This window comes from Desmodus rotundus, chromosome 10, assembly GCF_022682495.2.
Source record: "Desmodus rotundus isolate HL8 chromosome 10, HLdesRot8A.1, whole genome shotgun sequence".
Taxonomy (NCBI): domain Eukaryota; kingdom Metazoa; phylum Chordata; class Mammalia; order Chiroptera; family Phyllostomidae; genus Desmodus; species Desmodus rotundus.
Window position 1 is genome coordinate 62,356,697 of NC_071396.1, and position 21,147 is coordinate 62,377,843.

Consider the following 21,147-nt stretch of genomic DNA (forward strand, 5'->3'; position numbering starts at 1 on the left):
ATATTTTTAATAAAAACAAATACAATTACCTCATTTTAAAACATGGTTAAAAAACTATGGAAGTAAGGTGATTTTTAAGCAAATTAAATATTATTTCAGTATGCTAGTTGTTTTTCAATTAATAATTTAGACTGTGAAGAAAAAAAAGCAGAAATTATTGAAGTATGAGAAAAGCAACAGTAATTCCATACTATGTATATTGAGATAGAAATAAAAATTTGCTACATTTAAGTTAATACAGGAAAATTGTTAAAATTTGATTTATGTCAATAAAATACAAACCTGCATGAATTGGTGCTCTTTATTAAATTCTTCTTCGTCTTGTGCAATCAAATTCATTGCCTCAGCTTAAAAAGAATAGGTGTATAAAATTATAGTAATGCCAATTAAATACGAGCATATAAATAAAACTTAGCTAGTTAGGAAATAAAATACTAAAGAAATAAAATATTTTTAAACTATGCGAAACCTTTCTACCACACAACTGATGCATATACGTTAAGTTTATAGTCCATAGTTCTGAAACTTTTGCTAATCAATACCCTATTGTAATTGATTTCATCAGTTACTAGTGTGCCCCAACTTACTAAAGGGGTTTACAATGTAAGCTTTTTGTTTTTAAAAGATTCATATTAATTTTATCTTTGAAGATTTGGCACACTCAAGTTAAGGTACTCCCCAATGAATAGCCTTGGGATGTCACCTGAACAAATCGAACTGATAAGCCATTCCATAAATTCATCATGAAGATGTCTGTGGGGGTGCCCAATCACCTGTTTGCCAATAACTGTCCCAGTTTTAGAAAGGAAAAGTTCCATATCCCAGCAAACCCCAAAGCCTGGGCGAACAGGGACTAGTGGTCACCAGGTATCTGTCCTCAAGGTTCCTATGAGGAACTCACTTCACCTTAGGGAAATGAGTGGACCCAAATCAACCTCCAAGCCAAAGCCACAAACTAAATGCCTCAGGGGCGAGTGAACAAAGAGGGCCAGGCGTAACACAATAGGGAATGGCAGGACAATGGCAAACTAGAAAGCATATGCTCCTGCTCAAGGTATTAGAATTAAAGAGAATTTTAAACATGTTGGCTAATTCAGAAAAGTCTGCAGGTTAGACTCTAGACTGCCTGTCTGTTATACACTCTAGGCCTTTGCCTGGTACTTCAGAATAGTAGCAGGAAGGGGAAAGGTGAGTAACAACCCAGAACGAATACTTGTGGCCCAAAAAAGAGATTTCTCCCTCTCATGATTCCACCAAGGGCTAATCAGATCCAAACTGCCATTTTGGAAACCCTCACATTACAATATTAACATCTTGAGACAAAATGAGAATAGATACAAAAGAATATTTCCAGTTACGAAAAGTAGAGCACCATAGATAGATCAGGATTCCTACTTGTTAGGATAGTGCTGGTTCTTTACCTTTATTTTATATAAACACATTCTAACCTAGAGGTATGAATGAGCATCACTAGAACCATTAGCTCCCAAAATCACATGCTAAATAGTATCTCAAATAAATAGTATCTTCTACATAAAAAGTTTTCTATGAAAATTCTCTGTGGGGTCCCATAAGCTAAAAAACCTATTGCACTAAAATGAGAAAGTATCAACCAACTAAATCTAACATTCAATAGAAGGGAAGTGGGAAATCAGCCCCTAAGGAGGTAACCCAGAAACCCATTTAATCCTAACCAATGTCAGTCACTCCAATAAATTTAATTAAAAAATAAAATTTAAAAAGAAAGAGGTAACCCAGAAAACTTATTTCAATGAATATCACGTTTTTAAATCGTTAACAGCTCCAACTGCTATTTATTATATTCCTATGCTCTGTCTTGGAATTTTGAGGTTCTTCAGTTAAAAATCTACAGTAATGTTGTTACCGTTCATGCCCATTAGAAATTAGGCACAAATTATGGGAAAGTAAAACTTCATTTTTCGTGAGTCTATGCCCAATTATTTGCCAAATCTAAAAATAGTACTTGCAAATGTCACCTTAAGGCTCTAGTTGCTAAATTCTGAAGTGACCCTATGTCCCACTCCCCTACACCTCTGCCCAGTGTTTAAATCCAAGGCCATAAATGGAAGTAATGTAGTACCTCAGGTATACAGAACTATTAGAGGGCAGAAAGGAGTAAAGGACTAGTATCTCAAGTAAATCTTCTGAAACTTTGTTAAATAGGTAAGTTTTCACTTAAAATGACTTGGGGACTTCCAGCCAAGACGGAGGTGTAGGTAGACACACTGTGCCTCCTTGCACAACCAAAGTAAGGACAACAACAAATTTAAAAACAAGAAACAACCAGAACTGACAGAAAATTGTACTGTATGGAAGTCCAACAACCAAGGAGATAAAGAAGAAACATTCATCCAGACCCAGAGGAGGGGCACAGACACACAGCCAGGGTGGAGAGGACTCCCAGCAAGGCAGCAGCTGCAGGACGGTGCAGTCCCACATTCGTGTGCAGGACGAACAACTGGGGAGCAAGACAGACCATGCAACCCAGAGTTCCAAAGCAGGGAAATAAAGCCTCAAACCTCTGATTGAAAACACCTGTAGGGGGTTGAGGCGGCAGCAAGAGAAACTCCCAGCCTCACAGGAGAGTTCATTGGAGAGACCCACAGAGGCCTAGAGCATGCACAAGCCCACCCACTTGGGAATCAGCACCAGAGAGGCCCAATTTGATTGTGGGTAGTGGGGGAAGTGACTGAAAGCAGGCAGAGAGCAGAGCAAGCAGCACTGTTCCCTCTCAGACCCCTTCCCCACATACAGCATCACAACAGGGAGACCTGGGATCCCCCCACCTTGGTGAACACCTAAGGCTCCACTCCTTACTACATAACAGGCACCCCGAGACAAAAAAAAAAAAAAAAAAAATGGCCCAAATGAGAGAAAAGGCTCCAGAAAAAATTCAACTAAGAAACAAAGAGATAGCCAACCTATCAGATGCACAGTTCAAAACACTGATAATCAGGATGCTCACAGAATTGGTTGAACACAGTTGCAAATTAAATGAAAAAATGAAGGCTATGCCAAGTGAAATAAAGGAAAATGTACTGGGAACCAAGAGTGATGGGAAGGAAACTGGTACTCAGATCAACAGTGTGGACCAGAAGGAAGAAGTAAACATTCAACCAGAACAGAATGAAGAAGAATTCAAAAAAATGACGAGAGGCTTAGGAACCTCCAGGACAACTATAAATGATCCAACGTCCAAATCATAGGGGTGCCAGAGGGAGAAGAGGAAGAGCAAGAAATTGAAAACTTATTTGAAACATAATGGAGAACCTCCCAATCTGGCAAACGAAATAGACTTCCAGGAAGTCCAGGAAGCTCAGAGTCCCAAAGAAGTTGGACTCAAGGAGGTTTACACCAAGGTATATCATAATTACATTAGCCAAGATTAAAGGTAAGGAGAGAATCTTAAAAGCAGCAAGAGAAAAGGAGATAGTTACCTACAAAGGAGTTCCCATTACACTGTCAGCTGATTTCTCAAAAGAAACCTTGGCAAGCAAGAAGGGACTGGAAAGAGAGATTTGAAGTCATGAAAGAGAAGGACCTACATCCAAGATTACTGTATCCAGCAAAGCTATCATTTTGAATGGAAGGGCTTATCAAGTGCTTCCCAGATAAAGTCAAGTTAAAGGAGTTCATTATCAGCAAGCCCTTTTATATGAAATGTTAAAGGGGCTTATCTAAGAAAAAGAAGATAAAAAATACGAACAGTAAAATGACAACATCACAACTATCAACAACTAAACCAAAACAAAAACAAATTAAGCAAACAACTAGAACAGAAACAGAATCACAGAAATGGAGATCACATGGAGGTTTATCAGTGGGTGAGTATACTGGTGGGGAGAGAGAGGGAAAAGGTACAAAGAACAAGTAGCATAAATGGTAGGTAGAAGATAGATAGGGGGAGGTTAAGAATGGTATAGGAAATGTAGAAGCCAAAGAATTTATATATATGACACATGGACATGAACTAAAAGGGGGAAATGCAGGTGGTAGGGGTGTGGAGGGCACACAGGAATGAAGTGGGGGAAATGGGACAACTGTAATAGCATAATCAATAAAATATATTTAAAAATAAAAAAAATAAAATGACTTTGAAGTATAAAAATTATACCTTTGGGCCATTCTTTTCTGAGTGTCTCCCCTACATCTCTAACCCCACGTACCACACCTCCAGAAGCAACCAGTATGTAAGTACCCCTGAAACTCTTAGCTATTTTAATCTATTTGATTTTTGAGTTCAGGCAGCTAGATTTTCCTGCAGTCCATTTTTTTAAGAATCTCTCCACTGTATGCATTTATAAATACATGCGTGTCCTACCCTCTTCCTCCTTTTTACACAAATGTTAGAATATTTTATATGCTTTTCTATGTCTTGGACTTTTAATTTATTTTGGTGATCATTCATTCTATAGCAGTAACTAGAGTTTCTTTACCATTTTTTTTATAGCCACAGGGAATTTCCTTATATGGATGTACCTTACTTGGTCCCCTATTTTGCACATCCATGTTGCTTCCATCCTTTTATTATAAACAATGTGCAAGTAATAACATTACACTTACATCACATGCCCTTAATTCAAGTGTATCTGAAGAATAAATTCCCATGAGAACTGCTTGGTTAAATAAAATATACATTTGTAATTTTGTTAGATGCTGCAGTATTGCAACACCTAGAGTGTGTGCCTATCAAGTGCCAGAATTTCCCTCACACCAACAAAGTTTTATTATCAAACTTTTGGATCACTGCCAATGAAATAACTGAAAAATACTAGCTTGGACTGGTTTCACTCTCTATCTTTCTATAAGTAAAAATGAACGATTTTGTATGTTTAACAAACATTTTTATTTCCTTTTCTATAGTCTGTTTACATCCTTGCCCAACTGTACACTGAGTAGTTTGTCTTTTTCTTATTATTTATTAGAAATGGGCCCTTAATCTATAATACGAATTACATTTTTTTCTCAGTTTGACTAATTTTAAAAATTTTTTATCAAAGCATAATATACCTATGAAAAGTATATATAAGTGCACAACTCAATGAATTTTCACAATCTGAACACATGTGTGCACACATCAACACTCCACATCAAGAAACAAATCACTGACAGAACCCCAAAGGCCTCTGAAGCTCCTTTCTGTCACTATAGGCCTTTTCCATAGTAACCACTACCCTTCCTTCTTACTTCACAGAGCAGGGTATGTTTGAACTGTATACAAACTGAATTACATAGTACGCATTCTTAGTCAGCCTTATTTTATTCAACATATTTGTGAAACTCATCCAAACTGCTACAAGTGGTTACACATCATTCATTCCCATTGCTACATAGCACTGCAATGTATGAATAAAAACAATCCATTTCCTTCCACTGTTAATGGGAATTTCAGAGTTTCTAGTGTAGAACCAATGTATTCATATACAGTTCTGCTATAAACATTTTTAGTATATGTCTTTGGTGAATATATACACCTCATATACTGGGTATATATACTAACTGGGTCATAAAGTATAAAGTTCATAAATTTCATCACCACAAGATACTGCCAAACAAGCTTCCATAATGTTTGTATCAATTTACACTGTCACCAGCAACACCTAAGAATGCCATTATCATTGACTTAGGTGACAAAGTCAATATTCACTACCCAATGTGTACCCTAGTCCTTTCTAAATCAAGATATCATTGAGCAAGCTCTAAAAGTAACTTTACCTCCAATTTCCGAATCATATTTCCAACTACCAAATATTCCCAGCTCAAAACACAATCATCCAAAGTTCTAGTTTCTGCCCCATCTCATTTAATAGTATTGGCATTTTCCCAACTAACAGATGGCCAATCTCAATCTTTTCTTGACTCTATCTACTGAAATCCAGCCACAAAATTCTAACCATTCTATCTCCACATCTTTAATTAGCTACTTTCTTTTCATTCTCACAATGACACCTAGATTTCTAAAACATCCTAAGGCATCTCTTTCATTCACCTGACCATCACTGTCAGAGGACTTCCAAAGCAACTTGGACAAGCAACTCATCAGTGGTTCCATACTACTTACCAAACAAGCCCTGTATTTTTGGGTAATCAAAGCTCTACACACTGCGCAACCCTACTGTTCCTCTTCAGCTTCATCTCACCATTTTATACGGCCCTCCTGATTCCATGTCTTTCCATAAATGCCAGTCACATTAAACTATTAATTATTCTCAAAACACATCCATGCTATGTCATCTCATTCTCTTTCAGTGGGTTTCCAATCCATTTGAAATTTCTCATGCCCCCAAATATTTACTTGTTGAAACTTAACTTCAAAAACAACCTATGTGAAATCCTTCTGCTACCTACTCAAGCATGTTATTTCACTTCTAAACTCCAAAGCATTTGGTTGGTATATATTTTTTAAGTATATTTGATTAATTATGCTGTTACAGCCATCCTATTCTTTTCCCCTTTTATCCCCCTCAGCCCTGCACCCACCCTCCCACCAGCATTCCATCTCCCTTAGCTCATGTCCATGGGTTGTAAATGTAAATCCTTGGCTTCTCCATTTCCTATGACTCTTAACCTCCCACTGTCTATTTTTTACCTACCAATTATGCTTCTTATTCCCTGTAACTTCCTCCCCCATTCTCTCCCTCCCTCTCCAAACTGATATACCCACCATGTGATCTTCACTTCTGTGATTCTGTTCCTATTCTAGTTGTTTATTTAGTTTTTGTTTTTGTTTTTAAGGTTCAGTTGTTAATAGCTGTTTGTTGTCATTTTACTCTTCATACCTTTTGATATTCTTTTTCCTAGGTAAGTCCCTTTAACATTTCATATAATAAGGGCTTGGTGGTGGTGAACTCCTTCATTTTTCAAAAAGAAAGACTTTATTTATTTATTTTTAGACAGATGGGGAGGATGGGAGAAAGACAGGGAGAAACATCATTGTGTGGTTGCCTCTCAAGCACCCCCTACTGGGGACCTGGCCTGCAACCCAGGCATGTGCCCTAACTGGGAATTGAACCAGCGGCCCTTTGGTTCACAGGCCCACACTCTATCCACTGAGCTACACCAGCCAGGGCTTGAACTCCTTTAACTTGATCTTATCTGGGAAGCACTTTATCTGCCCTTCCATTCTAAATGACAGCTTTGCTGGATACAGTAATTTTGAATGTAGGTCCTTGCCTTTGATAACTTCAAATAATTCTTTCCAGCCCCTTCTTGCCTTCAAGGTTTCTTTTGAAGAATCAGGCTGCTAGACTTATGGGAACTCCTTTGTAGGTAATTGTCTAATTGTGTCTTGCTGCTTTAGATTCTCTCCTTATCTTTAATCTTGGGTAATGTAATTATGATGTGCCTTGGTGTGTGCTTCCTTAGGTCCAAACTCTTTGGGACTCTGAGCATCCTGGACTTCCATGGCTAGTTCCTTGGCCAGATTGGAAAAGTTTTCCGTCATTATGTCTTCAAGTAAGTTTTCAATTTCTTGCTTTTCCTCTTCTCCATCTGGCACCCTTATTATTTGGATGTTGGAATGTTTAAAGTTGTCCCAGAAGTTCCTAAGCCTCTCCTCATTTTTTGATTTCTTGTTTCTTCATTCTGTTCTGGTTGGATGTTTATTTCTTCTTTTCGTTCCAACTCGTTGATTTGAGTCCCGGTTTCCTTCCCCTCACTGTTGGTTCCCTGTATATTTTCCTTTATTTCACTTTGTATCACCTTCATTTGTTCCTTCATTTTACGACCAGACTCAATCATTTCTGAGCATCCTGATTACTAGTGTTTTGAACTCTGCATCTGACAGTTTGTCTAACTCCTCGTTTCTTAGTTCTTTTGCTGGAGTTTTCATTTGTTCTTTCATTTGGACATTTCTTTGTCTCGGTGCACCTGTTACATTATAAGGGGCAGAGCCTTAGATATTCACCATGGCAGGGCAACCCACTTGGCTCTATTACGGTGTATGTGGAGGAGGGGTCAGAGACCGAACTGACCAGTCAGAGCTGCTTGCTCTGCTCTCGCCCCACTTTCTGTCACTTCCCTCGCTTCCCACAATCAAATTGGGCCATTTCAGGTGCTGATTCACAGGTGGGTGGGCTTGTGTACATTCTAGGATCCCACGGGCCTCTCCAAAAAACTCTCCTGTGAGACTGGGAGTTTCTTGCCCCACCACAACCCCCACAGGATTTTCCAGCCAGAGTTTATGAGGCTTTATTTCCCCACATGGAGATCTTGGTCGGCAGTTTGTCTCACTCCCCAATTGTTCCTCCTGGACTATCTGCATGTGAACATGGAAAATTCTGTCCACCAGCTACTGCCTTGCTGCACATCCTCTCTGCCCCACCTACCTGTATCCATCCATCCTAACAGTCTGAATGAATGTTTCTTCTTTAACTCCTTCGTCAGACTTCCATGCAATTTCATTTTCTGGCAGTGCTGGTTGTTTTTCAGTTTTAAATTGTTTGTTATCCTTCTTTTGGTTGAGCAATGAAGCAACGTGTTTCTACTTACATTTACATCTTGGCCGGACTGCTTGGTATTTCTTATGGTGCTATTGATATGTATTCTTGTCTTATCCTTCTTAGCTGATGGACAGTTTCTTAAGTACTGAGAAAAATGCCTTATCTCTGTACTTACACATCAACAGATGTTTCAGAATTCAGTACAAGGAACAGTTAGAATAACTTCTTTCTCTGGAACATACTAAGCCTATTAAAAGTAAGACTGGGCTTGACAGGCCACTGCATGCTTTCCTCATCCCCAGTTTAGAGGTGTTAGGGATCAGAGGCCTTAGCAGCCCAGCAGTATATCACATATTCTGCAGATTTACTATAGTTTTCCATTCACTGCTAATCCACAAACTTAATTTATGTTCTTAATATACTCATCCTTTGATTCACTGTCCTTGCATAAAGAAAGGGCTCAGCTTACTCTGTAATGATTAGCATTAATTCAAGACTTTGTGCCTATAAAAAAAGTGAAGAGCTAACTATTGTATATTCTAGAAAGGATTTGATATGACCAAGCATCAGAACACCAACAGAAACAATGAAAATGGTACAGTGGTTATCAATATACACTTACAACCAGTTCTGAAGTCTTCATTCATCTCATCAGTTAGACACATATTTAAATCTTGTTCTTCATTAAAAGATGTATAATAGGCAAGGTCAGTGACCCATCTACCTTCTTCATTTTGATAAACCACACTCTGTGGTATATCAGATTCTAAAAAAAAAAAAATTCCAAAAATATCCAATGACATATGCAACAAGTAAAATGATATAACATTCTTAAATAGTTTTATTTAGTTGCCTTATCTTAGTTATCCACAACACTAAAATCTGCCCAAAACTAGTTAAATAAAAGGAAAATCCATTTCCCCCAAGGAGAAGTATCTCTGTGATGCTGGATAAATCAATCTTAACTACTGTAAAAGTCTCTAATGGAGAATTCAGGAAAAAGGAAAAGACAACTTACAAAGGTGTATTCCAACCAGTTCTATGACTAAAGATACCATTTTTAATTTTTATTATTTATTTATAATGAAAAAATTTTATATTCAGAATTAGCCGGCTGAACTCAGTTATTGTCCCAATTTTGATGGCAATACCCATAGTTGGCAGCCTGTCAAACATGTGTTCTTCTCTCTCTCAGGCCTAATGAAGGTGTCGACTATGTCAGTGTCACAGGGCTTCTTCATAGCTTCTTTGATCTGGTGTTTGTTGGCCTTGACATCCCCAATGAACACAAGTGTTCCTCTACCTTTTTCATGCCTGACTTGGTAGTCAGAGGGAACCTGAAGATAGCATAGTGATCAAGCTTGTTTCTCCTGTAGGCAGTACTCCTACAAGGATATTTGGGCTTCCGCCCAAGCCACAGTGTCTTGGGCACTCAAAAAGTGAGTGATGTGTGGTTCTTCATTTTTTGTGTGTCTCTGGACACATTTCAGCACTGCTTCTTTGCCTCCAAACCTTTCCTTTGGCTTCTACTTTGGAGGGGCAGGGGCTTCCTTCTTCACTTTCAGTGTGATATTCATTTTAAAGATACCATTTTTTAAATTCATAAAATATGTAAATATTTTAATATGAAAGATTAGACAAGTTCCACTTAGAAATATATTGTTAAAAACATATATACATTTTATATATTTCTTTACTTTTTTTTTTTAAAGCCCACTTACGGTCTTTAATCTTTTCACTGGACTCATAATATTCACATGTTCGCCTTTTGCTAGTTGGTGACTGGAAAATAGTGGAATTAATTCTGTTGTCGCTAATGGGCTTCAAAGATGCTACATTAATATTTTTTTGAATGAACACTTGAGGAATTTCAGTATCTGTAGCTGATGCCAAATGCTTATTTTGAAGAGGAGACTCTGACTCCAGTTTGAAAGGGTTTATCAAGTCAAAATCATCTTTATTGACATTTGTGTCAAGAAAATAATCAGCGTTAGGTTTCGCATTAGCAGCCCTGATAGTCTTCACCAGAAATTCTTCACTTGTGTTTTCCTTTAAAAAGCAATAAAAGAGTCAAAAGTAAGTTTTGTTATTCATAACTCACTCCAAGATTTTATGGGTAAAAACTGTGTAGTTGACATTAAATGTTTATTATATAAAAGAACAGACTATTCAGTATTCACTATATTCTTCTAGATAATGTAAGACCCAATGTTACACAATTTATGAAAACCAAAATTCATAATGTGGTTGTGGCAAACATAAATCTACACATTCAGGTACTGAAAATGGGTCCAACATGTTCACTTCATTACAGGATGTTAGAAATATCAATTTAACTTTTATCATTACCACTGAAAGTCTCTGCAGGATGATAAGCAAACTAGTGTGACCAGCTTCATAAAATTAATGTAAGTCCTTCAAAACACAGATATTAACATCTTTTAATAGGAGTAAAACAGCAAATACTACAAACCTCCCTGAGGAATCCAATGACAATTCCATCAGAAACAGCAAATTAAGTCAGTGCTGCAAAGCCAAGATACTCCAACATAGTTTCCCAAATGGACTTCTTATTCTTTCCTAACAACTGCTGAAAAGAATCTCAAGTGCCTACAGTACTCTTAGATATTCAGCTATGATAAAGGTCAATAAAGCCTGTAACAGCAGTCTTTTCTAAGATGTATAACAAAAAGAGCCCCTTGGCCAAAGTTTTTAAAGTTCGAATACTAAAGGAAGTAGTAAAAAGATGCGAATTTGAAATAAAATCATAGGTTTAAATCCTAGTGTCACTATGTATTAACTGGGTGATCTTCTAACAATGTTATACAAAAATAAACTTACATTTTTACCTTGTATCAAAATAAATTCCATATGGCTCAAAGGTTTAGATATAAAAGTACCAGGAGAAAACACAGGTGGATAATTTTGTATTCTTCAGTAAATAACATCTTTTAAGTGTTAACACTCTCATGGGTTAAACTGTGTCTCCCAAAAAAGATATGCCTGAGTCTTACCAAGGTACCTGTAAATTGCATCCTTACTTGGAAACAGGGTCTTCGCAGATGTAATTAAGGGTCTTGAGATAAGATCATTCTGGATTTAGAATAGGTCTTAAACCCAGCGAGTAGTGTGCAGCTGACCCTTGAACAGCGCAAGTTGGAACTGCGCAGGTCCAATTATATGAGGATTTTTTTCAACCAAATACATAGTCAATGCTCCATATCCCTGGGTTTTATTCACATCCATGGATTTAACCAACCACAAATTGAATACTATATTTTTCATATACATTTGGGAACCAACTGTAAGAATTGTGAGGTACCATTTTATATAACAGACTTGAATATCTTTCGATTTTGCTATCTGTGCAGGTCTGCAACCAATCACTGGCAGATACCAAAGGACATACAGTATTTTTCAGACTATAGGACACACTTTTTCCCCCAAATTTGGGAGGAAAATGGGGGTGCATCTTATAGTCCAAATGTAGCTTACCAGGCTCACTGTGGGGACAGGGGGTGGCAGTGGAGCGGGGTTTTTTTTTCCCATTTTCCTCCTCTAAAACTTAGGTGCATCTTATAGTCTGAAAAATATGGTAGTTAAGTTTGGAAAGAGGAAAAAATTATGTAAGGGTTTTTGACTGTGTGGGGGTGTTGGGCTAGCACCCCAGCCTCTTCATTGTTCAAGGGTCAGTTGTGCTTCTCTAAGAGAAAGGACAGCAACACTTCAAGGGACACAGAAGGAAAAGCCATGTGAAGACAAAGGTAGATACTAGAGTAATGCTGCCACAACAAGGAATACCAGGTCAACATCTTGGTTTCAGACTTTTGGCCTCTAGAACTATAAGAGAAAAAATTTCTGTTGTTTTAAGGTAGCAAAATTTTTGGTAATTTATATGGGCAGTCCTGGAAAATAAATACAAACACTAAAGCCTGTAATGCATAAAGATCAGCAGAATGAAGACCATGTGAAGACAAGGAGAAGACAGCCACCTAAAAGCCAAGAAGCAAAGCGGAAGGAGAAGCAAACCCTGATGAAATCCTGATCTTGGACTTCTCCAGAACTGTAATAAAAATAAATTTCTGTTGTTTGAGCCAAATAAATAAATAAAATGCATAAGGATCAAAATATCTCTTTAATACAGAGAGCTTCTAAAAACAAGTTATAATGACTATCCTAATAGAAAAAAAGACAAAGGAGACAAATGCCACTTAAAACTAGGTAACTGTTTTTCATAGGATACTAGCACAGATTGTAAAGAACCATAATGTGGGAAACGCTCCCTCCTCAATAAAGTGACTTAACCCAATCTCAAAGAAAGGTAATGATAGGCTGCAAAATTGCTCTACTCTTTAATGAAGTGCACTTGAACCCTTTATGTGCTTGGTTGAACCCTTTTATGGGGTAAAGCTATACCACGTATAGGATTATAACTGAACACCTCCAAGACAGAACACCATCCAGGCAGAATGACATGGGGCACTGGAGAGTCAACTCCCTCTCCCCACAAGCAAGGGACCATTGGTGGATGACCTACTTCTGGGATGGGGTTTTCTACATAGCAAAGCAGCTCTCCTGCTGTTATATATTAAAAGTTAGTCCAAACCTGAGTGTCAAACTCATTTTCACTGGGGGCCACATCTGCCTCACAGTTGCCTTCAAAGGAGTGAATGTAATTTCAACTCTTTAACAGTTAAGGAGTAGTTGCATTTATACAGTCCTAAAATTATTTTGGCCCTTTGAAGGCTACCGTGAGGCTGATATGGCCCCCAGTGAAAATGAGTTTGACACCCCTGCCCTAAACACTAGGATTTGTTAAAAACAACAACAACTACAACAACAAAAGACCAATGCAGTTTCTCTAACAATTTTTAAACCAAACACAAAATAGGTTTTTTTTTTTTTTATACTTGGAAAGTTTAATTCTCAGCAACAGTTAAGAATTAGGAAATCCCTTGGCTAGTGTGGCAGTCAGGGCACATGCCTGGGTTGCGGGCCAGGTCCCCAGTAGGGGGTGCATGAGAGGTAACCACACATTGATGTTTCTCTCCCTCTCTTTCTACTTCCCTGCCCCTCTGTCTAAAAATAAAAAATAAAGTAAAAAAAGAATTAGGAAATGTGAGAAAGAAAAACGTCTCTTAGGAGGTGGGATTTCAAGAGGAGGTAATGAAAGTACAGTTGACACTTAACATGCTGTTACAGGCACCACAACTATGTAGTTGAAAATCCCCATGTAACTATTGACTCCCGCAAAACTTAACTATAATCCCTTGGTATCCACAGATGATTGGTTCTAGGACCCCTATGGACACCAAAATCTACGTCTGTTATAGTCCCTTATATAAGTGGCATACAACAATCCATACAGTAGGCCCTTTGCATTCATAAATTCCCAACTAGAAATCAAAAACACTGTTTTTAATCAAATATTGGTTCACCTGAGAATGCAAAACCCAGTGATACAGAGGGGCAACTGTATACTTATTGAAAAAAATCTGCATATAAATAGATCCACAAAGTTCAAACCCGTTTTGTTCAAGGGTCAACTGTATTTGAAAGTCCCATCTTACTGAAGTCTAAGGGAAACAATGAGGTAACAAAGCACCCTGATGGTAACGTGCTGATACTGTCTCAAATAACAGCTGAAAAGTATGTCTCACAATAAATAAGGGAAAAGGAAGTATGCCCTCCAAAAAATGGAAAAATAACATTCTTCAAAGAGTCTAACCATTGATTTTAATGTTTTTCATTATCATATGTACCAGGAAAAAAGAAAATATTAAACTATGACATATCAGTAACTGAAAGACACATTGATTTTAGAAGTCTTAAAATATGAAAAATGTGTATCTTTGAATCTATAAAAAATGATAACAGAACTTCCAAATTACACAAAAAGGAAAAATTGGGTAGAGAGAAAAGATGAGAGCAGGAAGGAATACTACAATAAAAATTTTGAAAATGACATGAAACATATATTACATGAAGTAAAATACAATATAAAATATAATATTAATAACTACACTAAGTGTTGGAGGATTAATAGGCTCATTAAAAAACCAACTATCAGATTACATTAAAAGCATTTATTTTTTATTTTTCTCATGTCCATGAAACACATATATTAATCTATACTTTACCTAAAACATTCAGAAGGATTAGATTCTTTCTCCAGAACAAATTCTGATTAAAATCCTATAAACTTAGAAATAAAATGTAAGATAATGAGGAGTGATGTCAGGGAATATGGCAGACAAGAAAGGACTGGGAATCTGTCTTTCCACATAGACAATTGTACTGCACTGGCAAAAACATCTTAAGTGATAATTTTGGAACTCTGGAGACTATTTTAACACTTACACTTATCAGAGAAAAACTTTGCCCGTAAACTCCAGTTAATGTGAAAGGATGATAGACGAAACTCCATGCAAATAGTAACCAAAAGAGAGTTGGGGTGGCTATAATAGTATCAGATAAAACAGACTTTAAATCAAAAAATATTTCAAGGGACAAAAAAGGACATTATACACTAGTGAAAGTTTTGATAAAGAATGAACATATAATAAACATTTATACACCTAAAAACAGACTCTCAAAATATATGAGACAAAAATTAACAGAACTGAAAGGAGAAATAGGTAGGTAGTTCTACAATACTAGTTGGAGACTTCAATATCCGATGTTCACCTATAGATACAACAAGCAGTCAGATGATAAGGAAATAGAGAACTTAAATAGACACATACAGAATAATCAACAACAAATACACATTTTTCTCAAGGGCACACAGGACCATTTTAAGGTAAACTTTATGATAAGCCAAAAAGCAAGTGTTAATAATTATATAAAAAACTGGTATCATACAAAGTATTTTCTCCAACCATTATAGTATGAAGTTACAAATCAATTTAAAAAAATGGAAAATCCACAAAATATACCAATTAACAATATACCTTAAAACAATCAATGGGCCAAAGAAAAATTACAAAATAATTTAGAAAGTATTTAAAAAGGTAAAATAATTTAGAAAGTATTTAAAAAGGTAAATGAAAACAAAAACACAACATACCAAAACTGACTGGATGCAATAAAAGCACTACTCTTAAGGAATTTTATAGCTGTTAATGCCTACATTAAAATGATTTCAAATCAGTAACCTAACTTTATACCTTAGGAAACTAAAAAAGAATAAACCCAGAGCAAGCAAAGGAAGGAAATAATAAAGACTGAAGTAAAAATAAACAAAATAGAGAAAAGAAAAATACAGAAAAATCAATGAAATAAAAAGTTAGTTCTGGAGATCGTCAAAAACCACACAAAAGTTATCTAACAGAGAGAGAAAATTCAAATAAGTAAAGCCAGAAAGGAAAAGTGGGGACATTACTACCAACTTTATGGACATAAAACATTATAAGACAACATTATGAACAGTAGGCCAACAAATTACATAACCTAGAAGAAAAGGAAAAAATTCCTTGAAAACCCAAATAGAAGGAAATACAAAGTCTCAAGAGAACTAACACAAGAGATGGATAAGTAATCAAAGATGTTCCAACAAAGAAAACTCCTCAACCAGATGGCTTCACCACTGAATTCTACCAAATGTTTAAAGAAGAATTAACACCAAACCTTCTGAAACATTTTCAAAATAACAAGAGAGGAAGGAACACTTTCCTAACTCATTGAACAAGGGCACAGTTACTCTGTTATCAAAGCCAACAGAAGAAATCAACAGAAAATTATAGACCAATATCCCTTACGAATATAAATGAAAAAAAAATCCTGAAAATATTAGCAAATCAAATCCAACAGCATATGAAAAGGATTATTAACCAAAACTAAGTGGGATATATGCAAGAATACAGGAGTGGTTCAACATAAGAAAATGAATCGATGTAAAAACATATTAATGGAAAAAAGGAGAAAAACCATGACCATCTTAATTGATGCAAAAAATCCAACGCCCTTTCATAAAGAAACTCTTAAAACTAAGAACAGTTCCATTGGTCTATATGTCTGTTCTTTTGCCAGTACTAGACTGTTTTGATTACAGTGGCCTTGTAATATAGTTTGACAGCAGGTATTGTGATCCCTCCTACTTTGTTATTCTTTCTCAAAATTGCTGTGGCTATTCTGGGTCATTCATGGTTCCACATAAATTTTTGAAATGTTTATTCTGTACCTGTGAAATATGTCATTGGTATTTTAATAGAGATTGTGTTGACTCTATAAATTGCTTTGGGTAGTATGGTACATTTACACAACAGAATACTACACAGCAAAAGAAAAAAGAAAAAAAGACGAGCTCCTATCCTTCACGACAGCATGGATGGAACTGGGGAGCATTATGCTAAGTGAAATAAGCCAGGCAGTGAAAGACAAATACAATATGCTCTCACCTATAAGTGGAGCCTAACCAAAAAAACAAACAAGCAAGAAAAATATAACCAGAGACACTGAAATAAAAAACAAACTGACAGTAACCAGAGAGGAGTGGGGAGAAGGATAATGGGAGAAAATAGGGGAGGGGCCGTCAAGAAATGTGTATAAAGGACACTGAATAAAGCCAAAAGGGGTAGGTTTGAGGGTGAGATATAAGAATGGGTGGAGCAGGAAGGGGCATGGTGGGGGTAAAATAGAGACAACTGTGCTTGAATAACAAAAACAAAATTATAAAAATTAAAAAAAACTAGGAACAGAAGGAAAATTGCTGAAATTGATAAAATGTATTTTTTTAAACCCATAGCTAGCATCATACCCAATATGGTGAAAGACTGAAAGTTCTCTTTTGACAAAAATGCCTGCTTTCACCACTGCTATTCACCTTTGTACTAGAAGTTGTTGACAGAGCTATTAGAAAAGAAAAAGAAAGAAAAGGAATTAGAAGGAAAACTGGATATCCAGCTGTAAAAAATGAAATTGGATCTTTATTTTACACTGTAAATGAAAATTAACTCAAAATGATCAGCAACCTAAATGTGAGAGCGAAAACTGTAACAAGAAAACAAAAGAACAAGAAAAACAAACAAACCAAAAATAAAAACCTCTTGGAAGAAAACAGAGGAAAATCTTTATGAATTGAATTTGACAACAATTTCATGGATATGACACCAAAAGCAGAAAGAAAAAGCAAAAATAAATCACACTGTGTCAAAATTAAGGACTTTTGTCCTGGCTGGTGTAGCTCAGTGGATTGAGCATCGGACTGCGAAGCGAGGGGTCACTGGTTCGATTTCCAGTCTAGGATACATGCCTGGGTTGCAGGACAGGTACCCAAAAGGGGGGTGTGCGACAAGCAACCACACATAAATGTTTCTCTCCCTCTTTTTCTCCCTCCCTTTCCCTCTCTAAAAATAAATAAATAAAATCTTTTTTAAAAAAAGGAGTTTTTTTAATCAAGGGAACCTGTAAGAGAGAAAAAGACAACTTACAGATGGCAGAAAATATTTACAAATCGAATATTGGATACCAGGTTCCTATCAGATGATATAAAGAATGTCCACATTTCAACAATGAAAACCCAACAAACCAATTGAAAAATAGGTAAAGAACTTAACAGAGATTTCTCCACAGACATACAAATGTCTGATAAGCATATGAAAAGAGGCTCAACATCATTAGACATTAGGAAAATGCAAATCAAAACCACAACAAGATGCCACTTCACATTCATTGGGATGGCTATAATCAAAATGAGAAAATAACAAGTGTTAAATAGGATGGAGAAACTGGAGACCTTAAGCACTGCTCACAGAATGTAAAATGGTGCAGCTGCTATGGAAAACAGTATGGCATTATTCAGTATTCTTCGATGTGGGGTAACTCAAGATTGGCACCTTCCACCACCAGTGAGGGAATGTGTATTCTTTTGGGAATGGATTGTAACTTCCTCTTTATTTCCTTGAGGGAGCACCTTCTGGTCCTGTGACTGCTTCTTGACCTTTCTTTCTGCACATACACACCTCGGTAATGTAGTTTAAAGTCACGGAAAGGACACATGACTCCCTTTTCTCAGACCACTTGTAACAAGCCTCAGACTGGAGGAGGTGCGGTCTCTTTCGCACCAACCCACCATTATCAGTACACCCCCCTGTGGCATAAGTAATAAACAGTATGTCCACATCAGCTAGTCCACCAGGTGGTTTTTTTCAGAGTATCATAAACACTTAAGCAGCTCCCTGGTTTGACACTCCTGTGTTACACTAAAAAATATTAAACACAGAACTACCATATGACTCACAAATTCTACTCCTAGCTATATATATCCAAAAGAATTGAAAGCAGGGACTGGAACAAATATTTAAACACTGGTGTCCACAGCTACATGATTCACAATAACCAAAAGATGGAAACAACCCACATAATCATCAACAAATGAATATATAAATGAGCCCTGGCTAGTGTGGCTCAGTGGACTGAGTACCAGCCTGTGAGCCAAGGGGTCACTGGTTCGAATCCTAGTCAGAGCACATGCCTGGGTTGTGGGCCAGGTACCCAATACAGGGCACACAAGAGACAACCACACAATGGTGTTTCTCTCCCTCTCTTTCTCCCTCCCTTCACCTCTCTCTAAAAATAAATAAACAAAATCTTCAGAAAAAAATATATAAATGAAATGTGGTATATAAATACAGTGGAATATTCAGCCATTAAATGAATTAAAACTTTGATATATGCTACAACATGAATGAACCCGAAAACCTCTTATTGAAATAAACCAGACATGTGACAAACAATGCATGATTCCACTTATATGTGGTACCTAAAACATGCAAATTTATAGAGACAGAAAATAGAAGAGAGGTAACAGGGCCTTTGCAGGAAAAAGACATGTTATTCTTTAATGGGTACAGTTTTTCATAGGGAATATAAAAAGGTTTTAGATATAGATTCTGGTGATGATTGTACAACACTATAAATGTATTTAATGCACTGATCTGTACATATATAGTTAAAATGATAAACATCATGTTGTGTATTAAAAGTAACAAACTTGGAAATTGAAAACACACTAATAAATAACCATTCGTAGACTTTACATGAAAACAAGAAGGGGAATTACATATTATCTAGAAATAAAAGAAAAGGCAACAGCCAAAACGGAGTCAGATACATTAAGGAAACTAAAAGAACTAGAGATAGATGACATAATATTGAAAATCTCAGTTATACTGAATGAAATAAGCCAATCACAGAAGACTGTATATAAATTAATGCTCTTGTTATAAAGCTCAAAAATTAAAACTAAGTAATGTATTACAAAAACATATATGGGTACAAAGGATGTGAAAAAAGTGTAACCCTCACACATTGCTGGTGGGAATGTAAAATGATGTGGCAGCTATGGAAAACAGTATGGTGGTTGCTAAAAGTTTTTAAATAGGATTACTATGTGATCCAGCAATTCCACTTCAGGGTATATACTCAAATAAATTGAAAGGAATGTCTTTATTAAAGAGATAGTTGTACATTCTTCTTCATAGCAGCATTTTTCAGTTGCCAAAAGGTGAAAGCAACCCAGGTATCTGATGAATAAATGGATATAACAAAATGAAGTATATATGTACAATGAAATATTCAGCTAAAAAGGACATTCTGAAACATGCTGTAACATAGATGAATCTTAAAAACATTATACTAAATGAAACAAGCCAGTTAAAAAAAAAGACAAATACTGTATGATTCCAGCTATGTGAGGGCAGAAAATAGAATGGCAGTAAGGTCAAGATGGAGAACTAGGTACATGTGGTACTAAAATTAACCCACAACCACATCAAAAGCAACTATCATTTAGAAATGACTAAAATCTAGCTGAATAGAAGTCCTCTAAGGATATAAAGAAGCCACATTAACTGGTAAAAGGTATACACATAGAATACACTCGTCCCACATCCATGTGTGGCAATTAAAAGTTGGGACGGACTGCTCGCTTCAGCAGCACATATATTAACATCAGGAGGGATAACACTGCTGCAGAGGTTTCCCCTGATGAGCAAGGGGTCCCAGCTCCACACAGGACCCTCAGCCCTGGGTTCCAGTGCCAGGAAGAGAAGTCCCCATAACTTCTATCTGGGAAAACCAGACAGGATTATGGTTGAGTGAGAAAGAGGGCTTCTGGAGTCCCAGGCATTCCTCTTAAGGAGTCTGTGCATGGACTTAGACTCGCTGTATCTGAGCATCTCATGATAAGCCAGGGACAAAAGGGGAAAAATGAATTATCTGGCTTCAGGGCAGGGGCTGGAGGGGCAGCTATCTCCCAGACAGAAGTGCTAGCAGAGGCCATTGTTCCTTTGCTAAGCCCTTCCCTCACAGAGCTGGAAAGCAGGCAATATATCTGAGTCTCCATCAAAATGGCTAACACCGGTCACCCTGCATCAGTGATTCCCTGAGACCCTGCCCCATCAAACTCACAGATCCACCACCCAAGCCATTTCCAATGGCTTTTCTACACAAACAGCCTGTCTTGGCTCATGCTCAGATTTTCCTAAAATCTCTCAAAAGGTTGAAAAAACTCAAAACAAGCAGCATCTACCCTCAGTGCACCCTGAACCTCTTGCCAAGTGGCTGCAGGCCTGGCACTAGTGGCAGCCAGCCTTGGTTTGCAGCTTGGCCTCTCCTGGGATACCTCAAAGTCCATCTGCAGATCACTTTTTAGCTCATACTAGGTAGCCCCAAGTGGCAGCTG

At 36.9% G+C, this 21,147-nt stretch overlaps 1 protein-coding gene across 8 annotated transcripts in view; it reads right to left on the reverse strand.

Annotated features, from left to right (window-relative positions):
- Nucleotides 1-21,147, reverse strand: part of CEP192 (centrosomal protein 192) — a 131,179-nt gene that overhangs the window by 80,063 nt on the left and 29,969 nt on the right. For all 8 annotated transcript variants that reach the window (XM_024580151.3, XM_045187728.2, XM_045187729.2 and 5 more), the window contains 3 exons: nucleotides 10,184-10,511; nucleotides 9,085-9,228; nucleotides 283-347 (listed from right to left, as the gene is read on the reverse strand). In XM_024580151.3, coding sequence (XP_024435919.2) covers nucleotides 283-347; nucleotides 9,085-9,228; nucleotides 10,184-10,511 — 537 coding nt within the window. The remainder of the gene's footprint in view (nucleotides 1-282; nucleotides 348-9,084; nucleotides 9,229-10,183; nucleotides 10,512-21,147) is intronic.